The sequence below is a fragment of the Mesocricetus auratus genome, unplaced genomic scaffold (genome assembly GCF_017639785.1).
Source record: "Mesocricetus auratus isolate SY011 unplaced genomic scaffold, BCM_Maur_2.0 Super-Scaffold_100023, whole genome shotgun sequence".
NCBI classification, from domain to species: Eukaryota; Metazoa; Chordata; class Mammalia; order Rodentia; family Cricetidae; genus Mesocricetus; species Mesocricetus auratus.
The window spans coordinates 30,303,318-30,321,836 of NW_024429204.1; the positions used below are offsets into that span (position 1 = coordinate 30,303,318).

An 18,519-nucleotide genomic window follows, 5' to 3' on the forward strand; every position below is an offset into this window, starting at 1 on the left:
AGACCTTCAATTTTCATGGCCCGGTAGGGCTACTGCACCTTTCTCTTAGAGACGGGGGTACTTCCTGATTAGACTATAAATTTGTTGTGTTTAAACTGCTGGCATACGTTGGAGATGCTGTGGATTCAGTTTGAGACCGCTGAAATAGAGAGAGCTTGCAGTGAGCAGTCCACAAGGACCCCCTTCCATTCCCTGTGCGTGTGTTATGCTGATGCTGCACTCCTGTCTGTTGCGTGTGCAGAAGCATTGTGAGTGAAGACAATGTGCATACCCTAATTAGACAGGGCTTCCCTGCTGGAGATGCTAACCGTGATGGGAACAGTCCGTGAGTTGTAGTCTTTTTGGTGGAGAGTATGGTTTGCTGCCACTGTCTCAATCCCTGCTAAAGCACCCACACCTTTACCCACGTGACTTGGTGGAAATACCAGCACGGTGAAAAAGACAAATAGCACCTCATGTCTTTATTACTGTGACAACGTTTTTCCTTCATGCATACTGAGTGTCCTCAGGCCATCCATTGAAAGCCATGGCTCTGGGCCATTTCAAAGATGTGACGGTATGCTGTAGGAGAAAGATGGATCATCCCTGGATCCAGCATCACCGGGTGGAGCAAGTCGTCTAAATTGTGTCTGATGTGTGCACGCTTCTCATGGAATGGATGGCCCTCCCACGCCAAGCTGTTGGTGGGCAGACATGTCCACTTTCCTGCCTGTCGCAGTGTGAGTCCTCCAGGGAAGAGGAACACCATGCCCCTGTCTCACCTAACACACTCTGAAAACCTCTGAAGACAGCCAGCAGTAAGGTCAGCACCATCTCCTCCCCCACAGGAAGTGCCATTAACCCTGTGGGTGCCTGTGGGAGTGCAGGTGAGCTGGGATCCAGGCAGCAGCCGCGGGAGGAGGCTGGCTTGACTTCACTTATAGCTGCTTTCATCAATTGCTACAACCTGATTTTGTGGCTTTTTATTCAATGTCCTCCTGAGGAAATATCATTAAATATTATGAAAGAACTATTAGGTAAGGAAGGCTCTGATTGAAAGTAGATTGAAATTTTTTTAGCTATTTACCCTGAAGGAATTTCAGATCTTCAGTTATCTATGATAATGGGAAAATAGGAATACTCCCCAAATTCCATTTGAGATATTACTTTTCATCTATTCTGCTTTATCTATAGAAATTCCTCATGGTTAGTATAAGGATTAATGGCTCTGTGGTAGAATAGAAACATTGAGAGGGAAGCTGGCCTAGATCAGTTGCCTATGTCACATAATAAGAATTTACCAAGTATTAGCTTAAAAATTAATTTTATGATAATACATACATAAAGATTTCCCTTAAAGAGACAAGTCAAATAATTGGGAAATCAGCCTTATAAATTAAATTCAAAAGATGTAGCACTTAGTCGTCTGACTGCAGGGGGAGGGGGGGTGTTCAGCAGTGCCCCAGCCCAAAGTCATCAGAACCCCGGGGACAAAGCACAGTTGCAGACTTCACTGAGAAAAGGACTGCTTCCAGCTCCATGCTCCATGTTTATGTCTGTCTGAGGGTACCTCTGGATGTGGAATTCTGGGATATGATGAACTCGTGGGGAACAGTGTGAATGTTCAAGGTTTATGTCATCTATCTCATTATTATGATAATTAAAATGTGAAGACTTTTAGAATTAGGACTTAAATGATTTGTAAACTAAATGGAATCTAATAGAAAGAAACACACAAAACTGAATCAAAATGTCCATCTGCTCGACCCACCAAATTCGGTCCCATGAACTGTCAGAAAGTTTTAAAAGAGTCCCCAGATGAAACCACAGGGTGGGGCAGAGGGTGGCAAAACCGTATTCAGGAGAAGGGTACCATGGAGTGCAACTGTCTACAGGAAAGGCCCTCTCACAGACAGCCATGACTGAAGGAGCCTTCTCTGGTGGGTTCAAGACCTGTTTCTGTAGCACAAGACCTGGCTTGGTCTCTGGCACCCAGCAAGGCCAAGGAGCCGTGTCTGCCTGCGTGATTGTTGTGACAGCACAGTCCTGTGGAACCATGCTCCAGGGGAACCATGCCATCCCCAAACAAACAAACAACTTGACTACCCCACTGCATACAACACCCTGACCGGATCTTAAGTAAGGGAGGTGTGTGTCACATTGACAGACACGCAAGCTGAGGATCTGAAAGCAAGAATTCTTACATTGCAAGAATCTGCAAAGCCTTTTCAAAACATCAGACAGCATACTAAAAATGGCACACCTTAAAAGACCAGTTCTCATAGCATGGATGATTTTGTAATCAATGTCCATGTGGATGAGAAGACATGGCCCGTAATGGCCGACAAGCTCTGAGGGGAGATGGCAATGGTATGTTAAGAGAAGCTTTCCTTGAGAGGAGCCTTCCCGCCAGCCTGGTTCCAGAGCCGCTTCAATCCCAAATAAACACACAAGAGGCTATATTCATTATGAAGCTGTTGGCCTTGCTTGTCTCTTACTGGCTAGCTCTGCTTTAAGTAATTACCCCATAATTGTTAATCTAAGTATGTCTCTTACCAGAGAATAGTTCTGGGCTCCTACCCCCATGGCGGTTACATGTTGACCCTCTTGTTTCTCCTACCCAGAATCCTCCTGGATTCCTAGCCCCTCCTATCTAGGTTTTCTATTGGCCAAACAGTACTTTATTGACAAATGCACAGGCAAATAACAGGACTTCCCCAACATCTCCTCTTTTCTGTATAAACAAAAGAAAGGTCTTAATTTTAACATAGTCAAATTGTATATGACAGAACAGTTATCAAGTAAGAACATAGTTACAATATTTTAGCAAGATTTAAAGAAAATATCATCCATCTCATCCTTGTGAGTCCAAAGTTCTATATGTAGTTTATCTCTTATCATAACTAAGGAAAACTATAATTATAACTATCTGTCTTCAACTCCATCAAAGACCACAGAAGGATAATATATAAACACTAGGATTGACAGAGACATCTTACTGCCTGGACAGTCACCCGAAGTTCCTCTGTAATGTTGGGGCATCCATCTTCAGCCCATAGGCCACAATGTGTCTGGAACACTTCTCAGCAAAGCAGGAAATTTCAAACTGTCCATCTGCATTGGCAGTCTGTCAGTCATTTGTCTTTGTCCTGCAGAACGTCTCCTAGACTCTTCCATGAAGCAGGAACCCTGTAAGACTGAGTTCAGCAGTCACTTTTCTGTGGGTCCTGCATGTCCAGTTTATACAACAACAGTCAGCACGTGACACAAAATTACTGACAGTAAAGCTAAGTATTTAATGTAGAAAATTACTCACAAGATACCAAACCCAGAGAAGCCCAGCAGATCTCAGCTAGCGGCTGGACCAGAAGCCGAACTCCAGGAAAAGAGAGCGAGACTTCCTGTGCGCTGTCTTTTATGCCTTCCCCCCGTAACGCCCCTAGCCATGCCCAAAAGTGGGCTTGGCTAGTGACGTAGTTCCGCCTACGTACGTATACGTCTTTAGTCCTGCCTAAAGTGGGTGTGGTTAGCGGTGTGGTAAACCGCCCTTTTATTACCTCATCTGTATGCGCCTCTAGTAAGTCACATGTTTAATGGCGGCATCAGACTTCCTCCTACAATTCCCCTTTTAGTCTAAAAAAGGACAACTAACTTGTGTCCATGAACAAAATGTATCAAACATCTATTCTGTCTAAACCTAAACTTATCTTAAAGAAACACCCAAATATGAACACCTCCTTCCAATGGTAAGGATAAAGAGAGCATTGGACGGAAGGTGCAGAGGCCAAGAGATAAAGGGTTTGACTCCCACTTCAAAAGGAGCCCAGCAGGATTACCAGAGGGGGGGGGAAACACAGAAAAGGAGAGCGAGCATAGAATTGCCTGGGAGATGGACCTCCGGGCATGCTCCTGGGGGATTATCTTCGTTATGTTAAGTGGTGTAGGACAGGGGATTCAAGACTATGAAGTTCACTAACAGAAATGAGTACCAGCTTGCATTAATCCTTGTCTCCTGACTGTCCTGACCTCGATGCCATGATGGACTATACACCCTGAGCTATAGGACATATAAACTCTCTCACTTAAATTGCCTTTGTCAGTGTATTTTGTTATAGTGACGCATGAAAAAAAAACTAAGATAGTAACAAGAATTTTTAGAAAGAAGAAAAAGTTCTAAAAACAAAGATAGTTTTCTACTCACATTGAAGAACATCAGCTGCCAGGGTAGGTGGGTAGCAGGTCACCTATGCCAGGAATGCAGAGCTGGAAAACTGTTACCAATAAGCGGGCTGGGTGTTACTTTGCTGTCTAAAGGATAAATTCCAAACTCTAGAACTTTGTAGATGTGAAGGATGCACCCAACTGATATTCCAACCTTGGTCTTCTCCTAGTCAATACAGCTTCACTACTGATGGACAAAAAGGAATTAATATTATCTACTTAGTAGGTTTGTGAAGCAGTGTCTGATATATATATATATATATATTTATATAAATATGACTAAATTAAATATATGATTGTATGTTATCCATCAATGCCTTCAAAGTAGGTAAACTAGGCATTTTCCTTCAAGAGTCCAAGAAAGACTCACCTCTCTCTCTTGTGTCCTCCATTGTTGCTCAACTCGTCTCAGACAACTGTGTTGGCTATTCTCTCTTCTTCCCACTAAGGCTGTGTGGGGTGTCCATACACCAGTGCTGCTAGCGGGCACTTGGCGGTCTGCATGAGCTTCGCAGGAGTGGATATGGCACCTTGTTTCTGTGTCTCACACACAGAAAGCTCCCCTTGTGTTCATTGAATGCATGACTCTGCTCTGGCTTAGGATCAAGCTCCTTCCACTTTTAGAAAGTAACAGGCTTTCAGCCCTTTCATCTCATTCCTTTAGAACTAGAAGAGGAGGAGATGCCTCTTGTGAAGCATCACCTACTAATAACACTGCATCTCTTCAGATTGTCGGGATATAGTCTTTTTCAGCTATCATGTCATTCACTCGTTCAATATATTAAGCTAAAATCTAGTGAGTTGTTCCTTCTGTGGCCTGGACATTGTTCTGAGGGAGGCTGAGCCACATCACTGAGTAAATCAGACACACCTCTTTTTTTGTGGGTCTTGCCTTCTCACTTAACTGAGAAGAAATTGGGAAGAAGTTGTCCCTTTGAGGTGGCTGTTCTGTGCCGCTGAGTGAGGTGAAGGACCAGAGTTGCCATGGTGAGGTAGATGGCAGTGTCTTCCTGCAGCCCTACCTGCAATGGCACCAGCAGACCTGATGCAAGTACGAGACTCCAGACGGTTTGTTCTCAGCACACTAGGTAGATTAAGAGGACTTGAGGAGGGCAGGCTGAGGGGGCAGTTCACAAGGCTGATGTGATGTGGAACTTTTTGAGTGTGACGTGTCTGTCAGAAGTTTAGATGTTAAAAGGCAGTTGGCACATGAATACAAATCTCAGAAGAAATACCTTAAAAGATTATGCACATTTGAGAGGCTTGGATATTGAGAGGCTTGGATATTGAGATTTCATTTAGAGACTATACAAAACCACCCAGGGATTTGTGTGAATGAATGAGAAAAGAGGGCTGCCCTCTGAACGCAAATGCTCTAACCTGACAGGTTGAAGAGCTGAGAAGGGATGGTCAAGCTCATGGTCAAGGTGACTTCAGTGGTAGAAAAGAGCCAAGAAGCACCTTGCCCTCCATGGAGCTAAGTGACTGAGGGGACAGGAGCATGGTGACATGGGCTTGACTTTGCCTTGCCCTACCAGAAACTAAGAGAGGAAACCACAGAGATGGCTTAAGAAACAGAAATGTTTTGTGTTTTAATGACATGATCCTCAGGCATTCCAGTGAGGTGATTAACTGAGGGACAAGCAGAGTTCAGAGGATTAAGACGTACAGTGTGAAGATTGCCTATATACACCCTGAAACAACATGCCTCGGGGTTGGGGAACTGCTTGGGAGATTCACTGCACAGTGTTTGCCCACAGGGACAGTGTCATAGTTGTGCATATATGTTGGGGGACAGAGGAATCCAGTTATGGCATAGCAATGAAATAATTTTATGACTGGAGTCATCACAACATGAAGAACTGCATTGAAGGGTCGGCATCAGGAAGGCTGAGATCCAGTGTCTTAACAGGTTTTAAGAATGAGTGAGCTCATCCTAGTAACCTGAAGAAAGGAAGGGGCATAATGGAATGGCGCTTTTGTGAGCTACACCACCACCTTCCTGACAGCTTCTCCAGGCAGGAATTATGCTGACAGGTCATTGGGGGCCCGGGTGTGGAGCTCTGCAGAGGTGACCAGGAGCAGCCTGCTCCTAACCTCCTGGCGGGGAGGCGCTAACCTGATCTAATGAGTGTGCACTATTCAGCTTCATAGTTTTGGGGGGAGGGAGGGAGTTGTTTCTATTAGTTTAAATTGTGCCCCTAAATGGAGTTTGCTTCGTGTTTGTTTCCCCTCTGCCATGTCTTGGCTCTTAGTGTACCCGTGGGCAACAGGACACATCTTTGGTTAATAGACATGTGAGGTACACGAGATGAAGTGCAGGGAAAGCAGTTGAGGTGAAGCTGACAGGTAGGAGAGCACAGCTTTGATGACAGTCTTGCAATATTAGTCAGAAACTGGGTGAGACGATGGCAGATGTCAACTTACAGGTTCACTTGTCAAAACTGAGGTTGTCTTATCGCCAAACCACTGCTGGGCCAAATGCTGCTGCCTTTCATCTTTCTGGTCTCTGGAAAATTTTCACGGCCCCAGCCCACACTGCGTTCTGCGCGTGATCTTCACAGGTGAATTGCCAGTGACGTCATGTAATCAGTCAGACAGTTGTTACACCCTGTGTCTGTCATCTCAGCTGTGAGTAGCCTTGATTGGGAACCTTCTCTGGCAAGGAAGCACTTCCCGTTTTATGAAGGGCTTTCACTTTATCTGTGCAACAGGTAAAATTCTCAAGAACCATGAAGAGCCATTATAATGTTGCTTCTGACTTTGTTTGGGGCCATTTTCTTTCAAACCACCACGGTCCCTGTGGACCCTGCCTTCTGTGCTGAGTGTGAGGAGGGGCCACGTGAGCTCCAGGGAAGTGTGATCATCTAAGGAAAACTCGGCCTCCATCCTGTGCATGGTGACAGAGCCTTCGGTGTGGCTGTGCTAGTGTCCTCAGCTTCTGTGAGCCTCATTGACGTAAGACAGTGAAAACAGAATTTAGATGGGATGGGTTTGTGCCAAGAGAAGCAGCCAGCAAGGCGCCGGCCAGGCTGCGGTAGGTCCACTCTTGCCTCCCGCTTCCTCCTCAGTTCTGTGGGAGCGCCAGCCTCCACTCTGACTCTGATGAGCGTTTGTAAAGCTCGTACCTACCTGTGCCTCCAGCACAGCGTGTTCTCGAGCCTCCATTGCAGAAGGTTCACACTGGAACGAGTGTGTTCAACTGTTCAGCTAACTGGTAAGAAGTGGATAGCCCAGGTTCATGGGGTGTCTGTCCTGTTTGGTGCACTTTAGAGACCTATCCTGAAGGATGTTCTGGCCCACAGATGCTATTGGCGCTTGGTAATTCTATTTAAAGACACTTGACAACACTTGGATTCCTCATCCTTTTTCCTTCATTTATGCTGTGCTTACTCCATTCCTCCTTTCCTCAGCCCTCCTTCACCTCTGTCTTCCTGGCCCTTCAGAACATTGTGCAGCATTGTACTCGCTACCTGGGACACAGGGTGTGTGTGTGTGTGTGTGTGTGTGTGTGTGTGTGTGTGTGTGTGTACCCTTCTCCACACACTATGCCCCCCCCACCTGGGACACAGGGTGCGTGTGTATCTGTGCACACCCTTCTCCACACACCGCAGCCTCCCCCCCCCCATGCCTCCTGCGGAAGCCTCTGATACAGACCAGAGTGAACACCAGTGACAGTAGACTAGGATGGGGGAATTTCTGTGGAGATGTTTAGGCTGAAGTGTGAGTAGACAGTGGAGGAGAGACTGACTCATCTCCAGCAGAAGAGGCAGTCACGAAGCTGCTTCTCCGTGGAGCAGCTCTCACTGCTGAGGGACCAGCCGGCTTCCAGTGCCTTTGGGTTGCTTAGACTTTGGTATATTTCATACAAGAAAGGGAACATGGGGGTGAGGCTTAATGAGGTAGGGTATAGCCTGCAATTGGGGTGTGTGCATCAAATAGAGTGAGCTGTGTGTGCTGTTACCCATGAGATTCTAGGCTGCTTCCCAACCATCTCCCCTGTAACATGGTGTGACAGCTCCCCTACCCTGGTCCCAGAGCATGCAGATCTCAGCAGACAGCAGAAGACACCGTGTTGTAGAGGTGTGGAGTGCAAGCTGGCCTCCGTTGTGCTGAGAGCTTCATGTCTGCTTGTTGGAACTTGAAATAATCAGGATGCTTGCTTCTTACAAAGTTGGTGGGAAACAGGGAAGCCTAAGGGGTAACCCTCTTCTTCAATACTCAGAACACTTGTGGCTTGACAGCCAAACATCTGTCAGTAAAAACCAAACAGAACCTCACAGAATTCAAATATGGTATGAAGATGAAGCCCGTTTTTATAGTATCTGCATAAGGATGACAACAACGGACTCTCGTTACTGTCTCTGGAATTGTAGATTAAAACCTAGACTTCCCTATCCATTGAAAAGACCTTTTAAATCCCTGGGATTGATTCACCTGCCTCTCCTATTGCACACCGTCCAGGCACCCAGGAGTGAGTTTTTTGCTGATGGAGAGCAGAAGTGTTCCTGGCTGGGCCTGCTGTTCAGTGGATGATAGAGTGCCTCAGCAGTCATGGCACTGAGTTCTTTGGAAAGAAAGTGTCCACTCCTTCCTGCTCGTCCCCCACGGCACCTGATGTGCTCCAGACTCAGGAGTTTAGAGCATTTGATAGTCAAATAGTCTACCTTCCTTCAGCATTCTGTCGTCTCAGGAGGAATTAATTCCACTTTAGCCCTTTCTATTTTTAGTGTATCTAGTTTTGAGTCCTTGTTGGGTGTGCCTGAACCCCACAGCAGAAGCATCTTGTGCTAACAGTGTTTTCTTTTGTTCGTGCAGCGGAGCTGATTACTATGATTATGGGCATGGACTCGGTGAGGAGGCTTACGATTCCTATGGTGAGTGAGTGGCCACAATAATCACACAGACAGAGGGCGAGTGGCCGTGGACAAACCTTCAGAGTCCTTATCGGAAGGGAGACCCATACTCGCTTAGTGATGACCTCATTTGTGTGTGGACCCCTCCTCTCAGTCCTCTGTGCACGCCTTGCTACTGTCAGAGGCTCCTCTAATAGTTAAATGCAACAGTGCAAGAAAGAGTTCAGATCCCACATGCAGCTGTTTTGTTTGGGTTGATGGTCAGTGCTGACCATGTCACTCCACACAGTAGGTTGCTTAACTGTAGACACTTGATGGCATGAGTCTTTTTTGAAGTACCTTTGTTCCTTGACAGGAATGGAAATGACGCCATTGAGACTACAGCTCTCATGCGTCCCCCTCCCCCCATCTTTATATTTTACCTCATCCCCAACCTCAAGACCTCAGAACAATTACGCTAAGAGTCACCTCATAAAGGCTACAAAAGCTGACCATGGAGGAGGCACAAGCAAGGGTCTATCAGGCTCATCAGGAGGTAACTCCTCTTAGTTCTGCAGGAGCCCATAAAGGTGCTGGGGAATCCATGACCAGAGTCTCCATATGGTGAAGGATGACAGGTCTCATTAACAGTATTGATGGTGGTGACAAAATGATGGAAAGAAGTTCCTTTACCTCAGGGCAGAGACATCAGAGAACAAGAAGCCTCTACTGGTAGCAAATCTCCTAGAATACCTGATATCCTGTGCCAGTAAGCTAGGACACTGGGAAGTCAGCTCTGAGACATTTCCTGAACTTAACTGCAAACCCATTTCTGGTGTACTTCACCAGCCAGGGGCTGGGTTTGTGTTGTTTTGTTTGGTTGGTTCGGTTTGATTTTTTTATTGTTACTCATAGTAAACATTTAAGAGAGATGCATTGGCTTGGTGAGTGCTGCCTACTTAAAATCACGCAAGTTAGCCAAAGGGAGTGACACTGATTGCATGTTTGTATCGGAAGAGGTCATTTTAAGCATTTTTCTCTCACAGCTTTTAAATTGGTCTCTGAGGACACATGGCTTTTTGATTGCTTTGTGTTGCAGCAGGGACTTAACTGTTTGCTGTCTGACACCTGGGGATAAAGGAAAGTCCTGACACTTGAATTTCAGGAGGTAAAGATAGAATGTCTGTGGTTAGTGACAGCTGTCCACAACATGGAGTCACTGAGCGAAGACCCACCAGTGTGCCTCCCTCAGGCTTTCCGTGGGGAACCTGTGAAGAGGCAGCGACTTCTTTTCCCCTTCTGCCCTTCCTACTGTGATCGTGGTTTTTCCTTTTTCTTTTCCTAAATTATCTGTGTTCTTTTTCCTTTGCTTTGCTGTTGGAAGAATTAGAATCATCCCTTCCATTCTGTTAGAGTTTTGATAAGGCTGTTGGATTTGCTCTGTGAGGAAATTCTTGCCGCTAGTAGCTGTTTCCAACACAAAGGTCACTCTCTTCTCAAAGCCATCATGACACTGGTGACAAGATGATTTTGTATTGTGTTCATAACATTTCTAAGTAAATCCCCATGTGTTTCTTTTATTAGTACATCAGAGACATGTAGCTCCAGTGTGACATTTACCACTGGTTCGGACAGATGAAATGGAGCTACTGGGACCCCATGACAATGGTCTAATTATGATCCATCTTCCTGATTTTAGGGCAAGAGGAATGGACTAACTCAAGACATAAGGCTCCTTCAGCGAGGACGGCGAAGGGCGTCTACCGAGACCAGCCATATGGCAGATACTGATTGTACTGTCTGATGTTGTGAAATAGCCAATCTCCACCGTCCTGTATACTGTTCAAAGTAATTTTTTTCTATGAACAATCCCTTTTTAAATAAATCAAAATGCTTAAAATCTGAATGGATGGAATTTAAAACCACTTTGTTGAAGCATCTACTTGGCAGGGAGAAGAAGGACATGTAAAATTTTGTCATTTGCAGTCTGTATATGAAAACTAGGTCATGAAAAGAAAAAAATAACTTTGATTAACTAGTGTTAAACATAAAGATAGGTTTACTAAATATGTTAATCCATTCTTTTAACATAAGCCTCACCTTTCATTTTGAAGGTTTCCATAGAATTTAGTTATTTTATCTTTCAGCCATATGCTAGTTTTTTTTCTTGCCAACTTGCGTAAAAAGGGAGCCAATTACAAGTGCAAACAATGTGGTATTCTTTTGTAACTCGAGTCTTGAAATGTTCTGTAGTGTTAAGCAAAGTCTCCTCTTGCTTGATACTAAATAAACTTTTGAAAGAAGTTTCGTGTGTGTGAGCTAACGGTTCCTGCTTTTCTATTTAAAAAGGCCTTCGTAAATAGCTGTAAACAGGGAAAGGCTCCTCTAACAGTGCTCGTCATAAAAGGGTCACTAAATATTGTACAGCTTATTTTAAAAGTGGTATAAAATTAAATGTGCCATGATATACTCACCATAGGTTCAAATGCGGTCTAAAGAATCCACACGGTATCGATCTGCTCAAGTGGCACGTTAAACCCACGCAAACCAAATCTGGTTTTAAAACTGGTTTTAAAATAACTACTGGATTTTCTGGAAAGGATGTGATCAGTTTTCATCTTGTCGAGCGTTTTTTCACTAGTGCAACTTTGGATTTTTTATGAGACTTTTGGTACCTTAATGAACACCTCGCTCCATGCTGGAAGCATAAGCACAGAGCTTTTAAAGACATTCTGACTTGACTAATTGAGGTCGCACTCGCCAAGGCTGAGGATGTGTAACCCTTAAACGGTCTTCATTTTCAAAGGTAAATAAATCAAATAAGATTTTAATCTCACTTAATTATCTTAATATAACTAATAAAACCAGGGAGATTACAACTTAGCCAGTTTCATTATCCATTTTAGAAAGGTTTTAAGATCACCTAAATTCTCATTTTAAAAAGTTTAATTTGTTTTAGTAATCTAAAAAGCTTTAGTTTAGCCAGTTTAATTGGGGCCAATTCTTCCCTGTTAAACAACTGTAAAACCTCATAACTAGTTGTGTGTAATACATCTTTTGGTTAGTAATTGAGGGCGTTCTTAAAACTGACAAGGGTTTAATAAAGTTATTTGTTAATCATTTGGCTTACGTTTTAATTGTAGATTATGTAAAGTATTTGTCTTTATTTGGGGGGTTTCCTTGCATTTATTTTGAGTAAATAGGTTTCTTCTTTTGTTAGGAAATGTCGACCACCTTGGACTGTCAGAGGAGCTCGGTGTAACTTAGAGCAAACAAAGGTATGCACCTTTTGTCCCTTGATTCCAGTGGCTGGGGCCGTGTTAGACTGTTCTTGCTACCGCAGTGGGGTGGAGCAAGGTTCCCTTCCCACTGCTTCCGATGTGACTGCACAGCTAACATCCTAAAGGACCCCTGGAGAACCAGGAAGCTTCTGCAACATGAATGGGTCAGAGGGTAGAAACTGGAGGCTCGGGCTGTCAGCACCTCAAGTCATAAAGCAGTCCATTCAATAATCTGCAAAGGGTTTCTAAATTCTTAAGTTAAAGAAAGCAGTCTGCCAAACTGCTGGTTTAATGTGAACCCTTTGTGTTTAAACATACATGTGAATGCAAAAACCTACAGAAATGTACAAGCAGTTTTTCAAAATAGCAATCTGGTCTTGTAGAACAATCTTTTGTGCTTCTGAATTTTGAAAATTAGGACTCTTATAAAATATTAAAGCGGGTATTTCATAGTTATTTCATTTTTCTTTTTAAAGTTTGGTTTTTTAATCTGGAGATCTGTAAAGCAAAGATCTGTGAGGGAGGGAAGGTATTGTTAATTTGATGGAAAATGCCATGTCCGGGGCCACGTGAGCTTTGTGAGACCAAAAGGGTGTGATGTTTGGGGACGTTATTGTGGGTTTGAGTGGTTTGTCTGTCTGTTCTTGAAATCTGCTGTCACTCCTTAGCCCTGGCCAGCCCCTAGAACTCATTGTGTGTATAAACCACCACGCCTGGCTGGATCTTCTCAAGTGTTTATATCTGGGCAAGTGTCCCTTCCTGCTAGTACCAGGGAGATGAAGGCATGCTGTCACCTTCACACTTCTGTAGCCTTCAGTAGGCATTGTTTATAGCGACAGTGGTACAGTCGCATGAAGGTCAGTGGTCAGGATTGAATTCATGTGTGTAATATAAAGGAGAAACATACAAACTTTTTCCCTTAATAGTCAGAATTGGCTAAAACACTTAAATTGCCCAGAAGAAGAAAATGAATGTCTTCTAATAGAGAAAAATTGTGAAGTTTATCGAGTTTGTTGTTTGCTTGGTTTTTGCTTCTTTTCCTGCTATCGGGAAGAATGTAAAATATATTATTAGTGCTTTTTTATTTTAATTAATCAATTAATTAATTTGGTATTTTTGTGACAGGGTTTCTCTGTAGCTTTGTAGGCCAGGCTGGCCTCGAATTCACAGAGATCCACCTGCCTCTGCTTCTAGAGTGCTGGGATTAAAGGCGTGCACCACCACTGGCCGGCTGTGTTAGAGCTCTTATGTTGCTTTCTGAAGTATGTTTTTTCTAGTTTAAGAATTGGCATATAATAATAAGCCTAGACTTTCTATTTCATGTTTTACACAGCAGTTTATCATAGAATTCTGTGTGTCAAAACTGTGACACCAGGCTCCAGCCAAGACATTGGCCAGGTTGAGGCTCATTGGACAGGCTCCAGCAATGCCAGACCCTTCCCTGCCAGCCTGTTCCCAACAGTGTGTCCACAGCTCTCATCTCACAGTGGATAAACTATTGATTCATCAGAGCCATCCTGACTCATAGACTATGAAGACTCACCTAGGGGCAGGCTTTCTCTCCTCCTGGGCAGTTCTCAGTGCAGTCTGGCTGATAGGCTTAAACATTACAACTACAGGACATTCCATTGCCTGATCCCCTCTCCCCAAACCCGATTTCCTCCTCATGCCACAAGAAGTCTGTAGTGTCCCCACGTGATGCTACTCTCATCTCCTGCCCTGTCTCTCCTTAGAGCCCATCTTTTTCCTCATGTGTTAGCATTCACAGAGCTCTGTACTAGAGATCAAGTAGGAAGTGGGAATGCAGTGACTAAAAAGATACAGGACCCTACCTTAAAGCCGTATGAAAGCCAGTGGTTCTGGGAGTCAGTATTCCCTGCTCTTTTACATGTGGGACTCAGCCCTGTCCCTCTGCTGTCAACTGTACTGTCATACTCTGAACTCAGCCCAGGCCCCCTCTGCTGGTAATTAGACGGTCATGCTCTGCCCCCTGCAGAGCTGGGTTTGTGACTGTTGCTTCCTCTCAGTCTGGACGTCATCACATGGTGGTTACAAGCTGTGTCAGTTGCCAGGCATGTGCACGTGGCTTCATGTCAACTATGTCACTGGCGTCTGTGTTTTATAAAACCTGTCATCTGTGTTTTATAAAGGAAGCGACTGAAGCTTCAGACCATGAGGTCATTGTGTTAGCTACAAGTCCTTGTAAGTGGTGGAAGCAAGATTTGAATACAGCCACTTTGTGAGTTTCAAAACACTACTTTTTCAATCTCCACGTTACACTGCTAAAGGCTTCTTACAGTGAGGAGCTGTATGCCACTTTATGGCCCAGTAGGCATCATCCAGACATTATGATTATCCCTGCCCCACATTCCTGCATAAGAAGATACACTGATTTTCCTTTAGGTCCTACACATGATGCACTCCAGGTGTTCTAAGTCAAATCATTTTTAGTATTCACTTACGGTAAACACCTTCAGATCGTCTCTTTGGCTACAGGCAGAAAGGATATAAAGATGAAGACAGTTCCTGCCCTTGTGGGTAGCCCACCCTGCTATGGAAAATAATAAGCAAAGTGCAGACCAGCCTGACCTCAGATACATGTAAGGTATTTTATACGTGCCGGAAGACAGATGCAAAGCCCAGGCAGGGTTGTTAGAGATAGAAGATACCCTGGCAGGACAGGCTGTGGGAGCACGCATCACCCAGCGTGATAACCTTGGGTGAAATGGCTCAGCTCCTCAACGGTAAGGTCCCCCCCTGTGAAATGAACATGGCAGAGATAACTGCCTTCATAGGACTATACAGGTAGAGGCCTGCCCAAAGCAAGGTCAAAGTCCTTGCTCTCACTTGGTGCTGTGTGCATTTACATAGGAAAATACGGCCTTGGAAGGGAGCTTCACTGTGTTAGACAATGAGAGACCTTGGCTGGGTAGGTGAGGGACGTGATACACACACACCTTCTCTGCTGACTGAAACCACACCTCCAATGCACTCATCTCCATCCAGAACTCAGTACAAACCTGCAGCCGTGACATCTCCACCCTGGTCTCTGACTCATCACACAGCTTCAGACAAGGAAGGGTTCAGTCGGTCAGCATATAGAGAACCATGATAGCTGAGATCCCCTGGCGTGGGAGTCACGGGAATAGCGTGGAAATAATTGCAGTGCAGATAGTCTAGTTCTCTCAATTTAGCTCAAAATTACACAGATACTCATCATGGTGAATAGAGAAAGGTCCTGTATAAAACTGATGACTAGAAATCCAACTGCCCCTATGCCACTGTTTTCAAATATGTGCTGGGCATAAAATAAGGCTTATGTTTCCCACGCAGTTCTGTGGGGACAGGAAGGAGAGAGCTCATCATTAACTTGAAAGTGGCACATGTATCCTGCCTCTGTACGCCAGTCTGGGAACGCCGTGAATCAGGTTCCCATCCTCATTCCAGCCTCTTTATCTAATGGGAAATTATAATCACTTGCAGCTGACACTGATCCCCAGGAGCTCACCTCCAGCCCCCACCTCCTTCAGGGGTCACCACCCAGGCTGAATTATCTCCAGCTCTTCCCGTGAGTTCCCAGCCACGCGTGGGGCCCTGCATGGTCCCGCTGCTGTCTTTCCCCGCTTGCAGTCCGGGGAACAGGTCAACAGGCTACTCTTCACATGGCCACCGCGCCAGAGCCTTGGTTGCTGCAGACACGTCACCCCCAGATACTTCCTGCCTGGCCATTCTCTGCCAGTTATCATAGTCCCTTCCCCAGAGGCCCAGCTCACAGTCTTGCCCTTGTCTGCCAATTTCAGTGAGACTGGAAGCATACCATACACCGGAATCCTTCATCCCTGTCCCCACGCAAAGACCCTTGAAACATCGTGAATTGTGACATAATGTTCTGTATTTGCCCTTCCCCCACCATCAAAGTATAAACATCCATGGTGCAGATCTTATGCATCGTAGGTTGTGAATGCTTAATCCGTCAAAGGAAAGGGAATGAGATGGCTTCGTGGCATAGTTTAGACAAAAATGGATCAGGGTCTCTTTGGTCTTGTCTTACAACTTTATAAACAGGTTGTAAAGTGATGAGAGGGGGAGGGAGGGGTGGGAGCTGACCACCAGTCTTAGCATGATTCATGCATCTGCTAACCGGCACGGCTCCTAGTATCTAACTCACACTGACATAAAGGGGGGGGGTGGAAGGGTGAGCAGTTGCTGCTTGCAGCCGCTATGTGCAGAACATCTGGCACACGGTATGCTGGGGGCATGCCAGGGAGCAAGGAGAGGCAGTGGTACTGAGTTCAGTATAGACATCCCTGGGTGCCCGTCCGTGCGCCTTACAGGAGGGGTGAGGTCCTCACCCACCCTCAGATGTGGGTTCTCTCCCTCCAGATGCCTTCTGTCTTTGTTCTCTTTTAAGGGATGGCCCGCGGAATGGTGGGCTTTGTACCATGCACTAGTAAAGAGGACTCTTTCTGGAACCCTAGACCTATTGGGGAAAACAACCTCCACAGTGTGTGTGTGCTCATCTTCCTGTCTTCTCCGCCTCTCTGGATCCTCCTAGCTTGCCAAGGATCTCCCTCTCATCTGCAGCCAAACGAGCCTATTTCTGTCAGAGATGACCAGCTGACAGTACTCGCTCCAGGACCAATTTTGAGCTACTGGCTTCATTGTGTGGGTTGTCCTTCGCCCCTCAGTAAGCTCCCAGGCAGGCTTAATTTAGTACTTTACATTTTATAAACTTGAAGCATTTGAAAGTCATTCAAGAAATTATCCCTGTTTAAAGGCCATGAGACCTGCCATACTAAAAATGTTTGAACTCCATGTATTAGGGCTTAGAAAAAGCAGTTTTCATCTGATTCTTCTATGCAGTAGTGGCGTGGTATGCGGATGGCCCCAACATGCTTCCTGTGTGTTTGGGACTATGTAGGAATAAGATTGAACAACAGACAGCACAGGTGTTAGAGTGAAAGCAACTTCACTAGGTCTGTGGAAGGGGCGGGCTGGAGCTGAAATGGGTTGTGAAAGTCACCATCATGCCAACAGGTGGGCCTGAGAGAGACGCAAGAGCCGACAGGCTGGAGTAGGTGATGGCTGCATGGGCTAGCTTGTGTGCTTGGGGACTTAGTAGGTGTTGCTGGACTACGGGGCTGCCGGGGAAGAAGATGCTGCAGAAAGTGCTAGGGCTCAGCCAGCAATGAATGACAGGTGTGTGCGGGTGGAGCGTCTCCTTCTGAGTCACCTGGCCTCTGAACTGTCAGTTCTCCATGGAGACTGCATGGAAATGAGTGGCCTGGTGTTGATTAATAAAAGGGTCATTTAAACACCCGACATCTCAGCCTCTTATTTGACAAGGATGAAAGGACGGTGCCAGGGAGGAGCCATGAGAATGTCACTGTGTAGTCCAACAGCTGTGTGACACAAGCATTGCCATTCTGGATCCAGCCATGAAAACCACAGTGCACTGAGCTTGGTCAGCACCACCTGCTTGTCCACCCATGGTCTTTATCCCACAACTGGTTTCTCCCCCACTTCAGCCATTCCCTGCCACGCTGCTTCTCATACGTGGCCTGTGTGTGCTGAGTCTGCTTCTGAAGCCTGAAATCCACTATGTGGCACAGATGTCATCACTGTTGCTTTGTTGACGTGTACAAATGTATTTCACTTTCCTCTTTTTCAGGAACTGCTGTTGTTACGGGCTGCCTAAGGACAGTCACCTCACCGACGTGCCTACACAGTGACTAAATTCGCTTGGGAACCTGACAGTCATCAATTGATTATTGTTGTTGTGTCCCTAATTTGTGGTTTTGGAATGTTTTTATGAAACATCTTTTAATGTAGAAAGCCTTTCTTTTCTTTTTAAAGAAAGTTTGATTTTGTTGTCTCAGAAACCAACAAAGAAGAAGAATGATTTGTATTGTGGCTAATAAAGTCCCCCATCAAAGTCTCTTCCATTTTAATAGAGATGAAGACCACGGGTCTAGTTATTTCTGTACAGCTCTACAAAGTTTGCATCCTTGAGAGCCTTGTAAGACTTTGGCTCCCCACAAGACGTTAAGAATCTACACAGAGTGCAGATTTGAGAGTGATTTGTCCATCTCAGTTGTGGCCAATAAATGTGTTAGGCAAGGGAGTCCTGTCCTGTCCCAGGTTAGTCATGAGGGCTTCTGTGGGAAGTGGACGGTGCGTGGGACAAATCAGGACTTCAGGGC

General features: G+C 45.3%; 1 protein-coding gene across 5 annotated transcripts in view; it reads left to right on the top strand.

Moving 5' to 3' along the window:
* Positions 1-18,271, top strand: part of Khdrbs3 (KH RNA binding domain containing, signal transduction associated 3) — a 167,438-nt gene extending 149,167 nt beyond the window's left edge. For 4 of the 5 annotated variants that reach the window (XM_040730334.1, XM_040730337.1, XM_040730336.1 and 1 more), the window contains exons 8-9: positions 9,019-9,077; positions 10,735-11,338. In XM_040730334.1, coding sequence (XP_040586268.1) covers positions 9,019-9,077; positions 10,735-10,826 — 151 coding nt within the window. In that variant the 3' untranslated portion in view covers positions 10,827-11,338. Of the gene's footprint in view, positions 1-9,018; positions 9,078-10,734; positions 11,339-12,255; positions 12,314-17,987 lie in introns of those variants that run through there. The other variant, XR_005870498.1, reaches the window with a different exon arrangement.
* The last annotated feature ends 248 nt before the right edge of the window (positions 18,272-18,519 follow it).